Genomic DNA, 25,070 nt, shown 5'->3' on the forward strand with positions numbered 1-25,070 from the left:
CTTTAATAACCATTGCGTAGCCTCTATCTTTATTTAGTCGTTATAAAGGCAGCAGAAATATTATTATATAATAGTCAAAGTCAAATTCTTTTTTGCAATAAGACCAGTATATTGCACTTTTGAACGTCAAACAATTTATATATGGAATATTTAAAACTAGTGTCAGTCTGTCGGTCAGTCTCCTATTGAAGCTACCGCTCGTTCGGAAGGTAGATTCTCATGGAGAAAATCGAAAGAACTCCATGGTTACTCTTTTTCACTGTGAGAATTGCAATTGTTTAACTATTACGATCCATGAGATACCTACCGCCTGGTGACAGACAGCAAAATTGGCTATTTAAACTTAACATTTTTTTTTTAATGTTTTTTATATTTTCCGATTTTTTTTTCCTTTATTTTCATATACTTACATATACATCTCCTTAACCATCAGAAAACAACATTCCCCACACAAATGCGAGCCCTGCAACCGCACGTTCACTCGATACAACGGCCTCTGGCTACACAACAAGCTGACTCACGCGGCACCGAACCCGCGATACTGCGTTGAATGCGACACTCACTACCCGGACAGACACCGGTACCAGTGGCACTTGGCTAATAGCGCAAGACATCGGAAGCGGAGGGGGAGTAGGTGAGTGAGGGTTTGACGGGCAGTTATAAACAAATAAATAAATGCAGACAACATCACATACAATGTTCTGAACCCAAAGTAAGTTGCTAAAGCACTTGTGCTATGGAATTCAGATACAATGAAGGTACCACAAACAGCCAGACCCGAGACAATGTAGAAATGAGAATATTTACATTGACTTGACCAGGGAACGAACCCGGGACCTCAGAGCTAGTACTAGTACTAGAAACCGGTGCGTACGCCACTCGACCCCGGAGTTCGTCACAATGTTGCCAGAACAAAAAAAAATACCGGTGCTGGGAGATAGGTTGACTGCTGCCCCACCCTGAGCCCATGCCTGGCTACGCTCATGAGTGGGGGTTTAAGGCCAGTAAGTTATTTACAGGCATATAGAGCCAGTAGTCGGCCTAGGCGATGGCAGGATGATCTTACCGCGTGGGCTGGATTCATGTGGCCCAGATTAAAAAAAAGGATAGAGAATTGTAGAAGGATTTGCGGGGGACCTTTACCCAGCTGTGGGATCTCAAACAGACAATTTTCCCACATTTTTTATACACTCTTTTGTTTGTGTGACGTTCCGGTTGGATTTTTGCAACTATCGGTAAGCTAGCAGGCTGAAATTTTCAGGGTAGCTTTAAACCCGATGACAATGCAATTTACAACTATAAAAAAGGCTGGACCGATTTTGATTTGATGGGACGTGGATCGAGGGTTCTAACATCTATTAATCTTATTCAAGAAGTCTTAACGGGTTGGCTATATATACAAGCCAAGTCTTTTTGTGCTCAATAATAGTTTTGGTTTTGCCTACTCAATATTACTTTTGATGATAAATTATTTCGTTTTAGGATACCTTGCCCGGGCTGCGACAAAATCTTCTCCAAGAATATATACATGAAGGATCACTATAATTTGGTACATTTGAAAAACTATAAATACAGATGTGAGGAATGCAATAAGGTTTGTTAAACTCATCTTTGCTTGTCATGAGTAGGTATCCCTTGTCACAGTGACGTTGTGTACTAACACAGCTGTCATTTGTGTGTCACACGCACACATAGCGCCGCTCAAAGATAGCGAAAATGCTTTTATGTAACTTCCTGAATTAAAAATTTAGATTTTAGTTCCCGACGTTTCGACACCTTTGCAGGTATCATGGTCACGGGCAGACTGAAACTAAACCACGATAAAATCCGTAAAAGTAGTTTCATTTCAATGTCTTACATTCGCATAAACCTAAGAAACCAAAATGGAATATGTTTAAATCAGACAAAGTCAGAGGCTTTATATTATCATCATTCTTTACAGAATTTCATTCGCAATGCAGACCTAGTGAAACACAAGCGTCGTATCCATGAAGGTATAAAACCGCCCAAGAATAAGATCTGCTACGTCTGTGGAAAGGGTTTCTCCGTAAGTACCTATAGACCAGTCGTGGGGGCCTTGCAGTTCTATACGTGGACTTGTATGCCCAAGTTGCTGGTTCGATCTCAACGCATAGTTTACCGGCACGGATCTTGAGCGCTGACCTTCACCTGCCCAGAAGTGATTGTTTGTGTCTCTTTTGCGGTATGAAGTGAGGCGCGGGGCGGACTACAGTACAGGGATTGTCTTGCAGCGCATCGCGTCATAGCTATCACTAGTGATTCGTTGAAATTAGTTCTTTGCTGCAGTTGCATGCACCTCAAGACGACGAGTACGTACAATTGATTGGCGTTTTATTTTATGATGCGCAAAGCGATCCCCACTCTTCCGCCGAGCGCTCAAGATCCGTGCCGGTATACTAGTGTGACTTTTTCAAAGTTATATTCACTATTCGAATTGATCTAAGACACAACTGACTTACGGTGAAGGAAAACATCGTGAGGAAACCTGGATTACAAATATTGGAGTCTGAAATAGGGATGATGACTGGGTATACAAAGAAAAATCTCATTAGTCCCTCAGTTAGATAATTGAAAAGTATGAGACACGTATTTTTTCCTTTTTCAGAAAAACTAGAATTGACAAAGATTAACTGCTTTAAAGTTTAGGAGAGGGGGCTTGAGCGTAACGATATGGTCAAATTTATAGTCACTGTAATTTGATCAATTTATGTTTGCGGGATAAACAAAAACATACGTATCCATTATTATACAAAAAACTACAAGACGGACACTGCAAGAAAAAATGTCATCATCCCTCCCTATTGTGAACCCACAATGACCTAGCGTGGTGATCAATGCTCAAAACCTTCCCTATACCTATTTCATATTTTATTTCATAACACATCCAAATCATTATTATTTGTACACCATTTTCAGTAATAGAACATAGAGCTCATATTTATTTATTTAACGAAAGTACAATTTTAAAATTACACTTGTTTTTATAATTAAAAATTCTCGCCAAACATTTCGTTTAAAGACGAGAAGCGCTCTTTTCTTTTTCAAACTAGGTAATTAAGTAATTTATATTTTAAAATTAGAAATTTTCTTTTTTTAAGACCTTCCAAGTATTCTATTACTTACGTTCACAAATAAAGATGGTTGATCATTTTCAATTAACAGGACCCACGTTGGGCGCCACTAACCTCTAAAACTTAAAATCTTAATTCCAGACCAACAAAATATTATCGAACCACCTTCGAACCCACACCGGTGAGAAGCCATACTCATGCGGCATATGCAACGCCCGCTTCACACAACGCCCTACTTTAGTTGCACACGAACGAGCTATTCATGACAATACACGGACAGATGGACAGACCACGTGATGTGTTGATATTATATATGGTATAGTTAAAATCTCGCTGCAGACTGGGCCATAAACTATAATGGAATTATTAAGAACTAGCTGTTGCCCGCGGCTTCGTCCGCGTGGTTAGAAGATATAAGTTATGATTTACACCTGCCCTGTTTTTTCCACATTTTCCATTGTATCTTCGCTCCTATTAGTCGCAGCGTGATGTTATATAGCCTAAAACCTTCCTCGATGAATGGTTTATTCAACACAAAAATATATTTTCAATTTTAACCAGTAAGTAGTTCCTGAGATTAGCGCGTTCAAGCAAACAAACTCTTCAGCTTTATATATTAGTATAGATTTGCCTCAACGCGTGATTCTCATTCCTCCGCATAACAGCGGTGCATGAAAATGGGTGGAATTGACTAAGACCTGTAAATGAATGAAAAATAAAACTACCCTCATTTCAATATGTTTATGTTATAATACAAAATGTATGACAAGATACAAAGACTTTATTTACAAATGTGTTTTATTATTTAAAAACTTAAACCTTCTTTTTATTTAACCTTTTTCGAGTTGATTAGCCTGTTGGTCTAGTTAGTGACCTAGACTGTGATTCCAGGTCGTAGCTTCGATTCCAACCCAGAACGAATGTTTGTGTGTCACGATCATTTGTTCTGCGTCTAAGTGTAATTTATCTTTATTATGTATGTATTTAGAAATATATAAGTATGTTTATCAGTTGTCTAGTACTGATATTACAAGCTTACTTTGTTTAATACTAGATGGCGCTGTGAGAAATATGTGTATCAAATATTAACCCTTTATAGGTCCAAACATTACTCGATTATAATTATATATAAACTCGCTTTTAAGTACATCGATAAGAAATGTTGTAAGAAAACACACAAAATCTAGTTTAAAACAATATTACAATCACTCTTTGCGCTAAATTTTACTAAGTTTTTATTTTTATATACAAAGTCTTATATTTAACCTCAAATTGGGCTGAAAATAACAAAAAAAAATACCTACCTACAAGAAGATACGAGATGAGCTAAATTCCTTATCGTAAAACTGGCAACTGTTGGCCAAAGGCTGGGGACCAATTCTGCTTTTTACAATGGCCGATGTATCAATGGAAATTGGATCAAATCAAATGACTGCACGGATAGCCGAGTGGTTGAGGTCACCACACCAAACCCACTTTGCGCGATCCGATCCCCGCGTAGGATAAGCATTTGTGTGATCCACGAATGCTTGTCCTGAGTCTGGGTGTCATTGTGCATGTGGGATTTTTCTGCTTTATATTTACGAAATTCCTTCTGACGTTCAGCATTTGTTTTCGGGACTTTCATTTTTATTTTTTTCCTCTTTTTTCTTATTTTTCTGACGGTAATAAAATGCTCTTTGACGTTCACGATTTCTTTGTTTTTTGAACTCTTTATACTTTTCTTCCCTATAAAAATAAAATATGAATAATTAGGTATAGTTACCGGCACGGATCTTGAGCGCTCGGCGGAAGAGTTAGGATCGCATTGCGCATCGTCAAATAAAACGCCAATCGATTGTCCGTACTCGTCGTCTTGAGGTGCATGCAACTGCAGCAAACAACGAATTTCAACGAATCCCTCATGTCGGCTGTGACGCGATGCGCTGCGGGACAGTCACTGCACTGTAGTCCGCCCCGCGCCTTACTTCATACCGCAATAGGGACACAAAAAATCACTTCTGCGCAGGTGAAGGTCAGCGCTCAAGATCCGTGCCGGTTACTATATTAATATTGTAATTACACACCAAAATATCAATATTTTTTTCCAAAAATAACGATATTAAGAGTTTGATGATTGATTTTCGCGCAATGTGCATTTACATCGATATAATATTTCTGTATTCGGTCTCCACGCTCAAGGCCGCGATAGAAGCTATACAATAGCTTAAAATCTAAATACCCACATCAAATGTTACTCCATTCAAAATTTAACCAAATCGGTCCAGCCGTGCAAAATGCATTTTCATCGGGTTCGAAGCTACCCTGAAAATTTCAGGCTACCAGCTTATCGGGAAGTGCCTCAAAATTGAGTTACAAAAAGTCCAACCGGAACGTCAAACAAACAAGAAAGTGAGTGTATAAAAACGTGGGAATAAAAACTACTCCCGCACTTATAAATGTAATCTTTGTATCGCGGTGGTTTTCACAAACATTCAAGTCACATACACAAAGACACCCAGACTCAGAACAAGCATTCGTGGATCACACAAATGCTTGTCCTACGCGGGGATCGTTTGGCCTGACCTCAACCACGGCTATCCGTGCAGTCGTATTTGATATATTAATACGTTTTTCTTTCAGATTTACTAAAAAACTTTGGCTGTAAATTTGATAATTCACTCTTAATATATTCCTTTTTTATTTTCTTGCTTAAAATCACTGGTTTTATTTCGTCTTCGTAAATGCGTGGCGCAGCGTGCTTTGGTGATAATTGTTCAGTTATATACGGCCGTTTTTTATTGCTGTAAAAGAAAATATAGGAAAAAATATCTTTATATTATACTAGATGTTACTCGCGGCTTTGTATTCGTGGATATGATATAAGATTGAATTTCTTTATTAGAAAAACCTTTTAAAACATTGGTAAATTGATGGTATGAAAATCATTTTTAATATCAATTGCCATTCACTTTTTTATGCGGATATATTCAGTCATAAAAGACTTACGTAACTACAACATTTGACACAGAGCACGCACAAAAATTACAAATTTTCCCCCGTTTTTGTAAAATTACTCACAATTTTTCAAATCGGACCAGTAGTTCCAGAGATTAGCGCGTTTAAGTAAACAAACAACATCTTCATATTTATAATATAGTATAGATCTAGTGCACGCACCGAACTCCTAAACTGCTGGACCTAATAACCCTACTAAGACCCTACTAATTTTATAAATGCGAAAGTAACTGTGTCTGTCTGTCTGTCTGTCTGTTACGCTTTCACGTCTAAACCACTGAACTGATTTTAATGAAATTTGATACAGAGATAGAGTCGGCCTTGAGAAAGAAAATAGGATAGTTTTTATCCCGGACTTTTGAAGAGTTCTCTTGGAAACGCGATAGAACCAACCTCGACGCGGGCGAAGCCACGGGCGAAAACCTAGTATGTATATAAAAATGAATTGCTGTTCATTAATCTCGCTAAAACTCGAGAACGGCTGAACCGATTTGGCTTATTTCAGTATTGAAATATTCGTGAAAATAACAAATTAAATGATTAAAATAAGTAAAAGTTGCAAAAAAATAATAGCATTTCTGTCTGCACTGTTATCATCGACTGTTAGGCGGTACGTAGCTCGCCGAGAAAACTAGTTATAATTAAAATAATTAACACTTACTGGTGTATTGCTACATAATGATTGTCGTAGCTAAGTTTGCATGTGAATTTTAGATCACATAGCTGACAGGAGAACTCCCAGGATGTCTGTAACAAATGAGCAAATTACATATATAAATTGGCCTGCTGGTCTAGTGGTTAGTGACCCTGACTGCTATACCGGAGGTCGTGGGCTCTATTCTCCACCCAGGACAAATGTTTGTGAAATGAGCAAGATCTATTTATTTATCTATATTATGTACTAGCAGTTGCCCGCGACTTCGTCCGCGTGATAAGCAAACCCATAGTACATCATTTTGTTCTATTTTCAATAGTATTAGCAGCGTACGCAGAAATAGGTTTCCGATTTTACACCTTTGGTTACATTATCGCAATTTTCTTACGGAACCCTAATATTTTTCGAAATAAATTATAGCCTATGTTCAGCGAGAATAATGTAGCTCCTCAACAGTGAAATAATTTTGCAAATCGGTAGAGTAGTTTCGAAGCCTATTCATGTCAAACAAACAAACAATCAAATCTATCCTCTTTATAATATTAGTATAGAGTATAGATGTATTTAGTAATAAATAATAATATTTATGTTTATCAGTTGTCTAATACTCATAATACAAGCTAAGATTGATACTAGATGGCGTTATGTGAAGGTTGTCAAATATAATATAATATTAGAGGAAAAATCTAACCAAAAATGTCAACACTATAAAAGGAGGGTGCCTGGTGACACTCGCCCATTTGCTCATCGGTCGTCGTAGAGTGCGGAAGCTCTGTCCGAATTATTAGCGATCGTCGTTATTTTGAATTACCCTAAAATTATAATTTTCTTTCTTTTGTTTAATTTGTACGGCCGGTGGCCGATTAAATCTTTTTAAAAAACCATTCTGTGTTTCTATTTGTAACATCAGAAGTGGGATTCGAAGGCTGAAAAGCCGGTGAACGCCCTACATTTCTGGTTTTATAAAGGGAAACCTAATATTCCTTCTCGTGACTTATTTATATAAAATTCGGGCGGAGTTTTGCGTGCGCTATGCCTGCCAACAACGAACGCAACAAACGAAAACGCCGTGGGCGAACTCCTTCGCCCAACCCGATGGAAGAAATCCTGAGAAGGCTACGCGTGTTGGAAGACCAATCCCGCTCATCTGTGGAGACGCAAGTTATTGCAACGACCAGCAATGACCTTAGCCGTCCCGCTAACATCACACCGCCTACATCGGAACTGGAGGCCTCAACACCGCTGCCCGAGCTCGTGGCGAGGACGCCACCGTCGACTTCATGTACTAGCAACGTGGGATTAACGCAGTCTGAAGACGTGGTGACAAACGCTGCAGAGCGTCTTTTGACGGCTATCGGCTGTGCTCAGGTCAGATCCAACCGTTATTTTGTCTCTGATTTTGATCCGAGTGTTCATGATTTCGACACGTGGTGTGATGAAGTTGAAAAGGCCCGTATTTCAAATTGTTGGGACGACAGGGAATGCCTTGCTCGTATCGGACATTGTCTGAAGGGTGAATCTCGCACCTGGCTTAGCCAATGGACGAGCAATATTCGCACATGGTCTAATTTCAAATTAGAATTAAAAGCGCTATGCCCACGTTCTGTCGATGTCGCGAACATTCTTTATGACGTAATGCGAACAGAGTCCGATAAATACTCCACATACGCCGAGTACGCTCGTAAATCACTTTTAAGGTTACGTATAGTTAAAGGTCTAAGTACCGAGCTGCTTACTGCTATTATCATCCGTGGAATTGCAGATCCACACGTCCGCGCTATAGCTACCAACGCTAAATTATCACCCGATTCCATAGTGGAGTTTTTATCGAGCTTTGTCAAACCTTCCAGCAATCATAACAAAAGAGTGTTTTCTACTGGCAATCGATCTGATAAATTTTTCAATAACAATTCTTCAAATCGTAAACGCCAATATGATTCTAATGATTTAAAATCGATTAAATGTTATCAGTGCAAGCAATTCGGTCATAGGAGCATTAATTGTAATAAACGGTCAACCACAATTTCGACTAATAACAACGACAAAACAATCGCGTTACCAACGACATCTCGTGGTGATCCGTTGAAATGTACATTTTGCAAAAAAGTAGGTCACTCTGAAGACACTTGCTTTGCTAAGGAACGTACAAAGTCTAGGAATAATAATGGTGTCAATTTTTGTCGCGAAATTGTCGGTAGTTACAAAAATCACGATGTGACCACTGCTGTCATAATGGGAATACCGTTGGACGTACTTATTGATAGCGGTTCATGTGTTTCTTTAATGTCGGAAAGCATTGTTAAACATTTCCCGTGCCAACTAAAACCTACTAATCAGTTATTACGCGGATTAGGAGGTACGGAAATTAAGTCAGAATCATTTGTTACACTTCCCGTTGAGTTTTGCGATATCACAATAGAAATAGATTTTTATATTGTAGGTGGTAATAATTTAAATGTTTCTGTCATAATCGGTACCGATGTACTGAATAGGAGAGGTATAACCTATATTAGGACAGGTGACTGTCAACGTATAGTTCGTAGTAAAGTGATCGTAAACGATGTTATGCAAGTAAACACAATTTCTTTGACCGATCAGATTAATACGTCAGTATCCGGAGAATATAGGGAACGGTTATTAGAGATCCTCACCAAGTATTCGGAGTTCTTTTTAACTGGTACCGCGACCACAACAGTGAAAGATAGCGAAATGCATATTAAATTAACAACGGATGTACCTGTGTACCACAGACCCTATAAATTATCGCATACCGAAAAATTAAAAGTACGTGCTATAGTGAAGGATTTGCTTGACAAAAAAATTATTCGTGAATCCGATTCAGAATACGCTAGCCCGATCTTACTAGTAAAAAAGAAGGATGGATCTGATAGAATGGTCGTGGACTACCGTGCACTGAATCAAATAACTGTCAAAACTAGACATCCGCTTCCCTTGATCAACGACTATATAGATAGGTTAGGTAATGCTCGCTGGTTTAGCTCGTTAGATATGGTTTCAGGCTTCCATCAACTTAGAGTTGCTGAAGAGTCCATTCATAAGACCGCATTCGTTACGCCAGAAGCTCAGTATGAATATTGCAAGGTACCTTACGGTTTAGCAAACGCGCCAATTTTCTATCAAAAGACTATCTCTAAAACACTTAAATCCTTCATTGATGCTGGAAAAGTCATGGTTTACATCGATGACGTATTAGTAATGACTGAAGGGATTGAGGAAAACCTTATTTTATTAGATTCCGTTATAAAAACGCTAACTGATGCAGGATTTTCAATTAATTTAAAGAAATGTACTTTTTTAACTAATGAAATAGAATACCTAGGTAGGGTCATAAAAGATGGTCAGGTTAGACCGAGCAATTATAAAATTGATGCATTGGTTAAATCACCGCGACCGAGTAATGTCAAACAGGTCCGCCAATTTCTTGGTCTAGCAGGATACTTTCGTAGGTACATTCCTAATTACGCGATAAAGACGGCACAAATCGCTGCGCTAACTAGAAAAGGTATAAACTTTAATTGGAGTGATGAACACGAAGTCGCACGTCAAGGCATCATTGCATATTTAACCAATGAACCAATTTTAGCCATATTCGACCCCGAATTGGCAACTGAGCTGCACACAGATGCCAGTTCTATCGGTTACGGTGGAATCCTTATGCAAGTACATAAAGACGGTCGTAGGCGGGTAATTGCTTATTTTAGCAAGTTGACCGCCGGTGCGGAATCGAAATATCACAGCTATGAGTTGGAGACCCTCGCGGTAGTGAAATCATTACAACATTTTAGGCAATATTTAATTGGAATATCGTTCAAAATAATAACAGATTGTAATGCATTAAAAATGACACAACGTAAGAAGGATCTCCAACCCAGAGTTGCAAGGTGGTGGATGTATATGCAGGACTTTGAATTCTCATTAGAATATCGTAAAGGCGTACTAATGTCACATGTAGATTACTTGAGTAGGAATCCGGTCAATATTATTGATATCGTTCAAAAACCAAAAAATTGGGCTCAGGTCGCTCAGGCAGGTGACGAGGAGACATTAACGTTACTTGAAAAATTAAATAATGGTCAATTAGATAACACGCGTTATGTAAAACGTGATGACCTCTTGTACTATAAGTATGACGTGACCGGCGAGCAAGCGCGATTCCTGTGTTATGTACCAAAGGCATTTCGTTTAAGTTTATTACGCGTTTTCCATGACGAGCATGAACACATTGGTGTAGACAAAACCGCTGATCTGATCCTGCGACACTTTTGGTTCCCCGGTCTTAGACGATTTGTTAGCAAATATGTCACACATTGCGTAGTATGCATTTCACATAAGCATATTCCTCGCGCACCTTTGCAACCAATATCTTCTTGGGAAAAGGTTCCAGTACCCTTTGATACAATTCACGCGGATGTTCTCGGTCCCCTGCGAGAATGTGACGGTCATAAACACGTACTTATCGTAGTTGAAGCATATACTAAATATTGCTTACTTTATCCCTTACCGAGACAAGATTGTAACGAGCTGAAACGCGTAATAACTCAAATTATATCATTGTTTGGTACTTTTAAAAGACTAGTTTGCGATAGAAGTCGCATGTTTGATAATCATGAGTTCATTCATTGGATTTCTAATTACGGAATAGAAGTGCATTTTATTTCCCCTGAAATGCATCAGGAAAATGGACAAGTAGAACGTTATTGCCGTACAGTTTTAAACATGATAAGAGTCGAAGTAAACTATAACAAAAATGATTGGTCCAAAATATTATGGAAACTTCAATTAGTCTTAAATATCACCAAACATAGGACTACACAATATTCATCACTAAATCTTCTTATTGGCACTGATTCTACTACACCTATAATACACTCTTTGATTAAGGACATAACTTGCGAGGGTTCGAACCCAAACCGTGATGCAATCCGCGAAATAAGACGGCAACGTGCGGAAGAACTCATTCGCGAAAATAAAGATAAACAAGATTCTTACGTAAATAAAAATAGGAAACCGCCTAAAAAGTTTCAGGTTAATGATTTAGTTTACGTGATTAAAGGCTCCCAGAGTACAGGAAAGTTGGATAGTGGCATGAGAGGTCCGTATAAGGTTATCAAGCTCCTCCCTAACGATAGATATGAGGTCCAATTATTGGCTGGAGCTTATGGAAAGACCAGTCAGGCAGCTGCCACGTACATGGTGTTGTGGAAGGGTGAATGGACACCCGAAACTTGTGCTGCATTTTTTGAAGGTACCTATTGTTTTGCATTTATTGTGTGATTACTATTATGTTTGCTGAGTTAAGTTTACATACTCTTTTCAATATTTCTTAGCAATATATATGAACCAGACTATTAGTTACTGTGATGTGTATGATAATGTGTGGTGTTCAGTGGAAAAGACCCATGTAAATCCTGTGCGCCTGGTATTGGGGTGACCCTGTCACTGGTGGTTTCTGGGGTGAGTCGGTGGCGCAACCGACAACAGACCTGTGTAAATCCAGCCCTTATTAGGTATCTGGGGTGACCCACTAGAGACTGATATAAATCCTGTCGCGCACGAGAGTATGTGCGGGGTATTCGGTTGCGTGGGAACAGACCTGTGTAAAACCTATGATTTGAAACGCTAATATGTAGCGTTTATTACAACTCATGTTATCTGGTACATAATCTTACGCTTTTGTGATCACACTTATTGAAATCAAATCAACTGTTGATATGCAATGTACATAAGCATGTTTCTTAGAATGTGTGTATCTTCACAGAAATCGAGGATGATGACGTCGAACCGCCGTTAAACGTGGAGGGTGTTGCTGGACCATCCTCGAGTTCTTGCTGAGGGCTTCGAGCACGCAGCCCCGTCAGGAGAAGCCGTATTAGAGGAAAAATCTAACCAAAAATGTCAACACTATAAAAGGAGGGTGCCTGGTGACACTCGCCCATTTGCTCATCGGTCGTCGTAGAGTGCGGAAGCTCTGTCCGAATTATTAGCGATCGTCGTTATTTTGAATTACCCTAAAATTATAATTTTCTTTCTTTTGTTTAATTTGTACGGCCGGTGGCCGATTAAATCTTTTTAAAAAACCATTCTGTGTTTCTATTTGTAACAATAAATTAATTTCATAAGAAATATATGAAAGCTTGAACTTTTAATTTGTTTGTCACTGTCACACTAATTAAAGTTTTTTTATAATAAACTATAGCTGTCAATAAATAATAAATAAATGCGGACAACATCACATACAATTGTTCTGAACCCAAAGTAAGTTGCTCAAGCACTTGTGTTATGGAATTCAGATACAACGAAGGTACCACAAACACCCAGACCCGAGACAATGTAGAAATGTGAATTTTTACATTGACCCGACCGGGGATCGAACCCGGGACCTCAGAGCTAGCGACACCTTGAAACCGGTGCGTACGCCACTCGAACACGGAGGTCGTCAATCGCACGCACACACAAGTTCTTTTTAAAACTATTATGTAACTTTTTGTAAAATATAAATGTTTCGAAACAATAGCTCGATAGATGGCTTTCGCATCGATTTTGAATGCGCTGCTTTTGGTTACATGGTTTTACTACTGTAGAAATCTATACTAATATATAAAGCTGAAGAGTTTGTATGTTTGTTTGTTTGCTTGAACGCGCTAATCTCAGAAACTACTGTCTCATATTGAAAAATTCTAGGTTTAAGGGTATATACTATCACGCTGCGACTAATAGGAGCGAAGATACAATGGAAAATGTGGCAAAAACGGGGAAAAACATTCGACGGCTTCCGTTCAAAAATTTCTAACTTATATCTTCTAACTACGCGGACGAAGTCGCGGGCAACAGCTAGTATTACATATATATCTCGCAATACCGAACCAGCCAATCAATCCTTATTCGCATCTACAATAGATCACATATTGCCATGGCTGGTAATAAACTAATTAAATTCTTAAACCATATCTTCTGTCAAGACGAACGCCATCTCAGTCTGCCCGTGACCATGATACCTGCAAAGCTTTCGAAACGTCGGGAACTTAAATCTAAAATTAAACCGCGATAAAATCCGTAAAAGTAGTATTTTCTATTTCATTTTCTAACATTCGCGTAAACCTAAGAAACCATATTCTATTCTTAAGCTAAAAAATATTAAAAGTATTTTATTAAGATATTTACCATAGGTGTGAGGTCCATGTAGCTTGGTTGGATAGGCGGGTGGGACGTTGTACTGGGAGTCGCAGATTTGAACCCTGGCTGAGGAATAATTTGTTTCATTATATTATTTAAGACAAAAGATTTCACAGAATCTGGTGTTAAATATTATTAAAAGATTTTAAAAATCTAAATAGCCACGTTTTTACATGTAACCCCATTAAAATTTAATCAAAATCGTAACAACCTTTTTAACAGTTGTTAATTGCATTGTCATCGGGTTTGAAGCTAGCCTGAAAATTTCAGCCTGCTAGCTTATCGGGAAGTGCCTCGAAAAATCAAAATCAAAAATCAAAAAGTTTTTATTTCAAATAGGCCGTATCTCAGGCACTTTTAAAACGTTATATTACTGACTCTAGTTGCACGGTTCCAAAGTGTCATTCTTATGGAGAAGAACCGGCAAGAAACTCCATAAGTTACTCTTTTCAAAATAAAATTTTACAGTAGCATTTTACATTAAATGAATGTCTGCAAAAACAGCGTAAATTAGCAAAACAAGTATCAAATAGCAAAATGTTAATGATTTTCTATAAAAACTGACCTCCAGAGAAGAAAAATAAAATAATGTTACAATGAAGTAAGTTTTGCTGAGGTTTACACTGTTGATACATATACAAAGCATATTTCACAAAAAAAAAGGAAAACAATAATAATTTAATAATAATTTTACATAATCTAAATATGTAGTCCTAATCAAATCCTTAACAGGAATGTCAAGGCATGTCATAGCTTCTATGAATAGAGAAATTGAACCGGAACAACAAACAATAAAGCGAGTGTATAAAAATGTGGGAAAAAAGCACAATCCAAGCTACATTCCAAGATTTCTTTGAAAGCGTTAATATTAGAGGTGCGCCGAGTAACACTTTTGCCGAGTAACGAGTACCGAGTTTTACTCGGCTCAATTTTTTTTTCAAGCGAGTACTTGGCCGTGTTAAATTTTCAATATTAATTACTGATCTCATAATTTTGTCTCATTACTTCTGAATCATTAACATAGTGTTTATTTTATTAATTCAGATTTTGAAAGATTTCTTAAATTACTAATAATTATTTTTTGATTAATGATTGTTTTCATATATCTACCTGAATATATTGCTTTTCTTAAGCAAAGTATACTCGTTACTCGTTATCAAATAACCGAGTTATTCGGCCGAGTATGAGTATCAAAAAAACTGCCGAGTACGCAGAGTACTCGACCCATCTCTATTTATTATATATAATATTGTAACAAACTAAACTAATATTTTGAAAGTCTTGGAAACCAATTTATTCAGAGAACTCCAAGAAATCGCGGAATGACAGAAATTTGAAACATGGGAATCGTAAATAGTAAGGATTTCATATCTAGGAGAAAAGTGGATGAAGCAACAAGCAATTCCAGGAGGAGCAATGGTGGACATGTGTATCAGGCTAACTTATTGCCTATGCATATCAGAATTATCAGAAAATTACATATTAAAACAGTTGCTGGAATTTAGAACTGCAACTATGTGCATAATAATTCAATCTTTGAAACCCTAGTTCACATAAATACTTAGACCTTTGTTTAGTCCTAGCTACCGCATTAGGTTAAGTAACCTGTAATGGTAGATTAGTGTGATAATTAAATAAATAAGTAAATTTAAACACCAAAATACTTACATTTATAGAATGCCATTTCATATGCTGAACATATGTGTTTTGATCATTAAATCTGAAGGAACACATTGTACATTGCCCGCCGGACCAAACGGTACTTTCATCATCATCTTTGTCCAAAGTACCATCTTTGACACTTTTTTCGTCCTGGTACTTTCCTGCTGGGTACTGTAAAGGTTGATCTAACAGTTCTTTCAGTGTCATAGTGTTGTTACCAACAATTTTTGGCACATTCAGTTTCTCTTGCTGCAACCATTGGCTAGTTTTTGTATTATCTGGTCTTTTCATTGGTGTTTGCTCTGGAAAGGTTAGAATAAATTTAGTTTATGTTATTGTATAAAATAGAGTAGTTTCTGAATGACTGAGAAAACAAGTCGAAAACATCTTAGTGAAATCCTAAGTCGTTTTGTCAATACATTTTTTGTCTTGATAGTAACTATGAGAATGATTCATTATTAAATGATGTAACGGTTCACCCACGCGTATTTAGCGGGTTCGACTCGCTCGCCGCCGCGTCAGCTCATGATCAAGGACTCCGGTTGGGTCCGAAATTTGTCGGGCAACTCCGATAAACACGCACGAGTAAACCGTTACATAAATATACGTTATTTGTATTAACATAAAATCAAAAGTCATTTATTCAAATTAGACTACTAAGTAGCACTTTTTAAAGGTCAGATTACATTGGACAACACCCAGTTTCGACCTTCACCGCTTCCTAAGTGCTTTAGCTGTGAGAGAAGAAACGGCGCAACAAACTCCGCAGCAGCACGCTGTCCTTCATACAATTTATATCATCCTACTAATATTATAAACGCAAAAGTTTGTGCAAATGGATGTATGGATGTTTGTTCCTCTTTCACGCAAAAACCACTGAACGGCTTTAGACGAAACTTGGTACACAGATAGTTTATAACCAGGATTAACACATAGGATAGCTCTTGTCCCGAACTTATGTGCCCGTGGGATCATTACCTATTTCTATGAGGCGGGCTGCCGTCAACAGCTAGTATCTGGGGGCACGGCAGCGCCCCAGCCAAGTCTCGAGCAAAAGTGGCACGGCCGTACCATTCTTTTCTCGAAGCGTTTCGCAACTATTTCACCCGTTATTTCGATATTTTTGGGAAACCTGTCTGACGGACTACTTACATTTTTTTTTGTGAAAGACCTTATCCTTACTTAATATTATAAATGTGCAAGTAACTTATAAATGTGAAAGTAACTCTGTCTGTCTGTCTGTTATACTTTCACGTCTAAACCACTTAACTAATTTTAATGAAATTTGGTACAGAGATAGTGTTGACCTTAAGAAAAAACAGGCTAGTTTTTATCCCGGACTTTTAAAGAGTTCTCTTGGAAACGCGATATAACCGACCTCGACGCTGGCGAAAACCTAATACCTTATATTCTTAATCTCACCTTTTTCTCCGTCAACAAACTGTTCACGATTTCCTTCGCCCTCTAATAGTCTTTGCGAGTTTATAAATAAATAAAAAAAAATTAAGGCACTTACGACTATACTTCACGGAACTAGCACAACTATCTTCTGTATTGGACCAGTTATCGTTGCTATTGTCACACGTATCCTCTGCCCAGTCGCTATCAGAGTCTTCGAACTTAATACGTTGGCTCAAGGCTGGTTGATTGGCTTCAGAGTTTGATTCATCCTCTAGTATGCTAACTATGGATGTGTCTGTTGTCTTTAATGATGATAGGGTTTTGATATCCTGGAAGGAGAAGAAAGGAGAAAATATGTAAAGAGTTAAAAAATTGTGTGTTGTTGTGGGTAATCTAAGGATTTTTTGAACTAATCGATACTAATATATAAAGCTGAACAGTTTGTTTGTTTGAACGCGCTAATCTCAATAACGGCTGGTCCAAATTGAAAAATTATCTTTGTGTTGAATAGACCATTCATCGAGGGAGGTCTTAGGCTATATACCATCACGCTGCGACTAATAGGAGCGAACATACAATGAAAAATGTGGAAAAAACAGGGAAAATTATTCATCTTCGAGGGCTTCCGTTAAAAAAATCCTTACTTATTTCTTCTAACCACGCAACGAAGTCACGGGCTAAATTAAGTTCTAAATGTTACTATTTTAGGTAGCTGTCAGAATTTAAGAAATACAATACTGCCCTGGTGTTAGACTGGAACCTGTATAAAACAAACAGATGTTCTATGCAGGATTTGAACCAGAATTTGTGACCAAGCCCAGCTTATTAAATCAAATTCTAATGAAATTAAAATTAATTGAATATTTACAATATTAATGGAAAATTTTAATATTTAAGAATATAATTAGGTATATACTTACATGTGACTGCATATTCTCCGATATTGTATTTAGTAAAGATTGTGTTTTAATTATTCTAGCTTTAAAAGCCTTTATCTTTTCTATAATATGTCCACACTCCCAGCATATCATAGCATTGTCTGTGAACTTTAGAAAAAAAAAAACAAAGTTTATTTTTATTTTTTATTTTATTTTATTTAGGACCTCCAACAAAGGATATATACACAAAATCACAAACAATATAAATAAGATGAGACCATTTCAGTGTACTCCCTCGATTATAGGAAGCCACAGCATCCAAAGGGTTTCGACTGAGCTATACTATAAAACATGAAACACAAAAACTAATATTATTATACATCATAAGTTCAAAAAATTAACAATTTTAGAAAATACAATTTATAGAAGTTGTTTCAAGTGGTTTTTAAATTTTGATAAAGAGTCACAGATGTCAATATCATGGTTTTTTGACAAGGTGTTGTATTGCCTACAGAGTCTAGGCACAAAAAGAAAAACAAATAATCTACTTTTATTAAAAGTATTAATTAGATTAAACTTTCTTATTATAATAATTATCATGAGGCAGATTTGTAATTCTTTAATGTTTTATTAGTATAGTACCTATGCAAATTCCCCTAATTTTGTTTTGTTATAAGTTAGCCTTTTCCTGGCTTCGTGGAAACATTAATATTATAGTCTCTTCTTCATGTAAGATTAAGTGCAAAACTTAAGGGTTGAAGAATAAACATATTTTTGACTTAAATGTGATGATAGATAAGCAGTTAAAATTTAATTCTCATGGAGAAGGATTGGCAAGAAACTTCATAAGATAGGTACTCTATTTAAAATTATGTTTCTTCACAAATAGTGAGGTCAATGCTACTATAAAGGCAAGCTGGTAATTGGTGACATGATATAAAAACTCACTAAATGTTGAGTATTTGTGTTTTTAATAAGAGAAAGCTACCTAGGCGTATATTGATTTATATAATTGTTTTTAAATAGCCATGTAAATCTAAAATAAATGAATCGTATTAAAGTTAAGCGCCTATATAAAGAAAAAAAAACATGCAAAGGTCTACTTACTTTCAGCCCAGGACAAATCTTAGACATTAACATCGCCTCTTTCATAGGCCGTAAATTCCTGCCTATACTAAAGCAAGCTACACACCTCACATCCAAATTAAGGAGTGATTTATTTTCGGCCTCGTCAGACATTATTTAATTATAATTTGCTTTTTTATATCAACAAATAATACTAATATGCATAATCTGGATTGAAGTATAAGTTACTGGGAGTTTGTATGGGCGTTGTTTTGTGATTTTTCATTAATGGCGCAGTAAGAAGTAGCGTAATAACAGCAGAAAAGGTAGATTTTAGAAAACAATATCGTATTCCGACAAATCCACTGTTTATCACGTAAATGTCACATTTAACACTGGCAACTGGCAAGTGTCAGTCAAATAAAAAAGCTTTGAGCTTATGGTATTAGAGATAAGAGCAAATAAAGCCGGTTTAAAAGTCAATAAAATAATGCCGGTTTTCCAAAAGACCTTTCTTCATATTTGTTCTAATTGAATAAAGAAATTGTTTATTTTGTTTGAATTAAACTGTTTTCATAGTTTAATACTTTACAATAAAATAACAAAAGTGGTCTCAAAAGAACTTGGTTGCTAAAAAACCGCATATAATTTCGATGTAAATAGCCTGCGCATCACTACAAGCACAAAAATGGCAGCGGTTTGTTTTGTTGAGTGTTTATGATTGAAACGAAATATATTTTATCATATTTCTGTCTGAATTAAATATTCTCTACTGTGAATTAAAGTTATTTACATAGAACAATGAATTATTTAATTAATATTTCGTGTCGAAGGCTAAATAAAACATGTTTTCATTGATTACTTTTGTTAATTTAAACCATTTTTTTCTAAAAGTGAAAGTGAGGAAATACTTGTTTATTTTTTCTGATTTGTGGTGAAAATAAAAATGGATATTAAAGAAGAAGTGTCGTATAAACTGCTTTGTAATGCGTGCTTATGTGTTGGTAGAAGACTTTATAGGATAACGAATCAAAAAGCTCAGAGATATTATTTAAATATTTTAGACGAGATTCCTGTAAGTTTGTTTTTTACTTCACTAGATTTTAAATTTTACCCGTAACTTCGCCTGTATATTTCAGTTATCTGTATAGAAACCCTAAAACCAATTTTAATGAAAATTCCAACAGACTTCACACATTTTTATTTTAAAAATGCATAATATTTAATTTAAATGTTGCTGAGAGAGATGATCTGAGCAAAAAGTCATGATTCGTAAGATACTGAATAAAAAAGTAAAACAAATTGCATTTTGTTGTATTTACTTCCACAGTTATTGGCCTGTACTCCATTTGTCTAGGTAATTAAAAAATAAATCTTAATGAAAAATAATATCAAATCAAATATAACACTGAAATAAATTAGTTTTAGATTTATATTATAAGATTATTTACCATTTTATTTACAAATTTAGTAAGTACTAGTCTTCTTTAAAAACAACACTTTTTTTTCAACAAAACACAATATAGGTACTCTCATCTTTCACACACAAATTTGCATATTTACATTACTACATAGTGCAAACACATTTACGCAAATAAATGGATACTGTTATAATAGTAAATAGTTTTACAATACTTTCCTGATATGTTTCCAGCTCTTCAAACTGAACTCAATCAATCTCCTCATATGCTGGGAGTGCAAGGCCCTCTTAGATAAGAGTTTGGCTTTCAGGGAACAGGTCCAGGACTCCTACAGGATACTACAGACTTATACCAATGAGGTTAGTGGTCAATAATAATTGAGTATGTAAGACATTGACTGCACGGATAGCTGAGTGGTTGAGGTCACCACGCCTAACCCACTGTGTGACGTGTTGTCTTGACCCCGCGTAAAGCATTTGTGTGATCCATGAATGCTTGCTCTGAGTCTGGGTGTCTTTGTGCATGTGATTTGAATGTTTGTGAAACCCCCACGACACTAGGATTCAATTCCTTACCTTACGGCAGGAGTCGTTTTTTTTTATTGAAGAATTGAAGATGAAGATAAGGATTTCATACATACTTTACCTGTAATACAAAACGAACTAAATTAGAATCACTCTCAGTCAGTCACTCACAATCAGTCTCAGTCTCACTCTCATGCCACAGTCAGACAAATAGACCTTTCAAACTTATAACACCTCTTTTTGCGTCGTTAAAAACAGCGAACGAAAACATCATGAGAAAATATAAATGAAATATTTAAAAACCCTCGACCCAAATTAGAAACATGAAGAGAACTAGTCAAGACAAATTCAATGAGCCCAAACTCGATGGGTTTACTAAAAGGTAGACCAGGGTTACGTCTCCTACCTTCGAGCCGTAACAGCAGACCAGCTCAGGGGTTCCAGAAGACATTAGTGTTTCAAATATCAGATCCCACAAAATGCTTACAAGTAAACTGAGGGTGTAACATTCCTATCACACCTAACAAACGCCCTGATGACCTTGAAGACCTGAACCGATTTCCGCTAAACATAGCCGCAAGAACACTGTCGACTGATATACCTTTCAAACCAAAAAAACCGCATTAAAATCGGATCACCCGTTTGGCAGCTACGATGCCACAGACAGATACACACACACGTCAAATACCCCGTCGTTTTTGCGTCGATACTACTGTATCAACCATACGAAGTTCTATTCTCTTCTGTTCTAGAACCTTCACGAATGCCTCCTCTCAGAGGTGACTAGGCCTCCGCGCTTGAAGATACACGTCAGTGACTCAGTAGACATAGCGCCGGCGGACGGCAGTGCGGGTAGCGGGTTTGAGGAGGTGCCGGTCATATGCGTCAAGGATGAGGTCAAAAATGAAATGAAGGATCCGTGGGATAGTGATAAAGGTACGTTAAAAAGGAGGTTTTTCGTAATTCGTTGTTATTTTTTTGTTTTTTGTGACCTGAGAAATGCGGACTGAATGGAGTGATTGTGTTGTATTTTTTTTTTGTGAAATAACTGTAATTTCGTCAAGTTATGTTTGGATCAGTTTTTTAATTAAAGTTCCTAAAAAAATATAGTTTATTAATGTTACGTATGCTTAAGGCTAAATTAAATCCTATTACTGATGAACTCTGATAGCTATGTATGTTATTCCTGACTATAATCTATCCGTGTGCAAAATTTCATCAAAATCCGTTTAGTAGTTTTGCGTTTAGTCAATTGTTGTTGTCCGAAACACAAGAAAATAAACTTGCGTCCTCTAAAAAACGCAAGTTTAGGCCTAAAAAATGTAACATTTCAATGGTCTAGTTAAAAAGTAACAAACACTCAATCATTATCACAAACTTTCGAGTTCTTTGTATAAATAAAATTTATTTCGGTCTATTTGTATTACAGATGAAGATATAGATCACCTAGAAGACGATTGTCCCCTAACAGACAGCTCAGACTGCACAAAAAATCTAGATTCTGAACTCCAGACTATAATAAGTACTATAAAGAGAGATAAAAAGAAAAAGACTGACGTCAAACACAAAATAAAGAGACCTAAGAAGATCGTGAAGAATTTGAAGACAGAGAAAAAGGTGAGATTACTAATAATTATTAGAAATAGATCACTTGACTAAAAAAGCAAGATTAAAAAATCTAAACACCCGCGTTTTTAAATGTCACTCAAACTGTCACTGTCACTGTCATGTCCATTCAAAGTTTATCAAAATCGGTCCAGCTGTTTTTATAGTTGTAAATTGCATTGTCATCTGATTTGAAGCTACACTAAGAAATTTCAGCCTGCTAGCTTATCGGGAAGTGCCTCAAAAATTGAGTTGCAAAAGCCCAATTCGGACGACAAACAAACAAGAAAGTGATTGTATAAAAACGTGGGAAAATATTGAAAAATCGAAGTATCGTCTGACATGTTTCCCAAAAATGATCCCACGGGGACATAAAATCGGGATAAAAACTATCCTATGTGTTAAACCTGGTCTTAAACTATCTGTGTACCACGTTCCGTCTAAATCCGTTCAGTAGTTCTCACTTCAAAACCTCTTCAATTCAAAAATTCAAAACCACTACACGAATTTAGAGGAAACTTGCTAAACAGATAGTTTATAACCTAGGCGTTCTTCTAATCTGAATGTTTTCTTCTCCCTTTTCAGCCAAAACTCAAAGATCCAGATCAAAAGATTCTAACAATAGAGTTGACGTACGAGGAACTCATGCAAGAGAGAGAGAAAGAGTCGACAAGAGAAGTGTACCTCAAATCGGAGTATAAATGTGAGAGTTGTCTAATCGGCTTCAACTATAAAAAGTCGTATCAAGCTCATGTCACTGCCAAACATTCATTGGTGAGTAGTTTTAAACATTATTCTTAATGAAGGTGGAAGAAGAGTGGGATTTTGCCCAACAGTGGGGTATAAATGGTTTGATGATCTCCGTGGTCGCGTGGCGTACGCACCGGTTTCAAGGCGTCACCAGCTCTGAGGTCCCAGGTTCGATCCCCGGTCGGGTCAATGTAAAAATTCACATTTGTACATTGTCTCGGGCTCTCTCGGGTCTGGGTGTTTGTGGTACATTCGTTGTATCTGAATTCCATAACACAAGTGCTTTAGCAACTTACTTTGCGTTCAGAATTATGTATGTGATGTTGTCCGCATTTATTTATCATTTATATCTTGGTTCTGTATCTTCGCTCCTATTAGTTGCAGCGTAATGTTATATATCCTAAAACCTTCCTCGATGAATGGTCTATTGCACACAAAAATATTTTTTCAATTTGAACCTGTAGTTCCTGAGATTAGCGCGTTCAACAACAAATAAACAATCTCTTCAGCTTTATATATTAGTATAGATATAGATAATAGGTTTTCTCTTTTACAGGAGCTTGGTGAATATATCTGTCCTATTTGTAAAACTATAATAGCTTCAGTTGAATCATTTACGGCGCATTATAAAAGACATATGAGAAGGTATGTATGAACAATATTGTTTGTCTTTTCTGTATAGCAAGGGTTTGACAAACATTCAAGTCACATGCACAAAGACACCCAGACTCAGGACAAACATTCGTGGATCACACAAATGCTTGTCCTACGCGAGGATCGAGTTTGATTCCTCTCATGATCATTTATTCTGTGTCTGGGTGTAATTTATCTATATTATGTGTGTATTTAGAAATATATAAGTATGTTTATCAGTTGTCTACTACTCATAATACAAGCTTTGCTTAGTTTGAGACTAGATGGCGTTGTGTGAACATTATTAGATAGTGCTTTGGAACACTAATTTTGCCACGTTTTTATACACTCACTTTTCTTGTGTGTTTGTTGTTCCGGTTGGATTTTTTCAACTCAATTTCGAGGCACTTTTCGATAAGCTAGCAGGCTTAAATTTCCAGGGTAGCTTCAAACCCGATGACAATGCAATTTACAACTATAAAGACGGCTCGACCGATTTTGATAAAATTTTAATGGAGTGACATGTAAAAACGTGGGTTTTTGGCTTTTTAATCCTATTTATTGTTAATTTTATTTTATTTTATTATAGATATGAATGCAGTATTTGTCAGAAACGCACTCTAGATATGAAAGTAATGCAACAACATTATTATTCTACGCACGAGATATCTTTAAAGGAATATAAATGTAACCTTTGTGGGAAAATATCGAAGTAAGTTATTATTAATATTTATTAGTCTTTTTAAAAGTCTTTTAAACTTTATAACAGAATTTTAATCTTTCTGTTGACTGTAATTCTGTGGTTTACAATACAAAATATTCAAATCTAATATAAACAAATCAAATTTAAAATTCTTTATATCTTTTTAAGTTATCTTCATTATAAGAGACTTTTAATTATTATAATAATCTTGTTAAGCGTAAAGTTACAGATAGTTTTCATATGTGCTCGCGTGCGACTGACAGCGACTGTTTATTATTTCAGTTTTAATTTATGGGACAGTGACACACAGATGAAAGTTCATTTTAATATATATTTTAAAACTAGCTGTTGCCCGCGACTTCGCCCGCGTTTGTAGAAGATATAAGTTAGGAATTTTCGAACGGAAGCCCTCGAAGATGAAAAATTTTCCCTCTTTTTTTAACATTTTCCATTGTATCTTCGCTCCTATTAGTCGCAGCGTGGTATATAG

General features: G+C 36.5%; 2 protein-coding genes across 4 annotated transcripts in view; one reads left to right on the plus strand and one right to left on the minus strand.

The window, feature by feature from the left end:
- The window catches only part of LOC113509004 (zinc finger protein 62 homolog), a 36,512-nt gene that overhangs the window by 4,293 nt on the left and 7,149 nt on the right, over window positions 1-25,070 (plus strand). For both annotated transcript variants that reach the window (XM_026892237.1, XM_026892238.1), the window contains 9 exons: window positions 434-634; window positions 1,483-1,594; window positions 1,943-2,047; window positions 20,599-20,724; window positions 21,642-21,825; window positions 22,319-22,506; window positions 23,080-23,268; window positions 23,801-23,889; window positions 24,467-24,589. In XM_026892237.1, coding sequence (XP_026748038.1) covers window positions 434-634; window positions 1,483-1,594; window positions 1,943-2,047; window positions 20,599-20,724; window positions 21,642-21,825; window positions 22,319-22,506; window positions 23,080-23,268; window positions 23,801-23,889; window positions 24,467-24,589 — 1,317 coding nt within the window. The remainder of the gene's footprint in view (window positions 1-433; window positions 635-1,482; window positions 1,595-1,942; window positions 2,048-20,598; window positions 20,725-21,641; window positions 21,826-22,318; window positions 22,507-23,079; window positions 23,269-23,800; window positions 23,890-24,466; window positions 24,590-25,070) is intronic.
- LOC113509006 lies at window positions 4,666-19,494 on the minus strand. Of its 2 annotated transcripts, none has more exons than XM_026892241.1 (7): window positions 18,987-19,494; window positions 17,922-18,047; window positions 17,117-17,330; window positions 15,607-15,902; window positions 13,927-14,004; window positions 6,751-6,836; window positions 4,666-4,820 (listed from the first exon to the last, which is right to left on the minus strand). In XM_026892241.1, the coding sequence occupies exons 1-7, from the start codon at window positions 19,116-19,118 to the stop codon at window positions 4,694-4,696; spliced, it is 1,059 nt and encodes a 352-aa protein (XP_026748042.1). In that variant the 5' UTR covers window positions 19,119-19,494; the 3' UTR covers window positions 4,666-4,693. The 2 variants fall into 2 exon arrangements, with proteins under 2 accessions (XP_026748042.1, XP_026748041.1); XM_026892240.1 differs by lacking the exon at window positions 4,666-4,820 and adding an exon at window positions 5,656-5,875.

The sequence above is a fragment of the Trichoplusia ni genome, chromosome 3 (genome assembly GCF_003590095.1).
Source record: "Trichoplusia ni isolate ovarian cell line Hi5 chromosome 3, tn1, whole genome shotgun sequence".
NCBI classification, from domain to species: domain Eukaryota; kingdom Metazoa; phylum Arthropoda; class Insecta; order Lepidoptera; family Noctuidae; genus Trichoplusia; species Trichoplusia ni.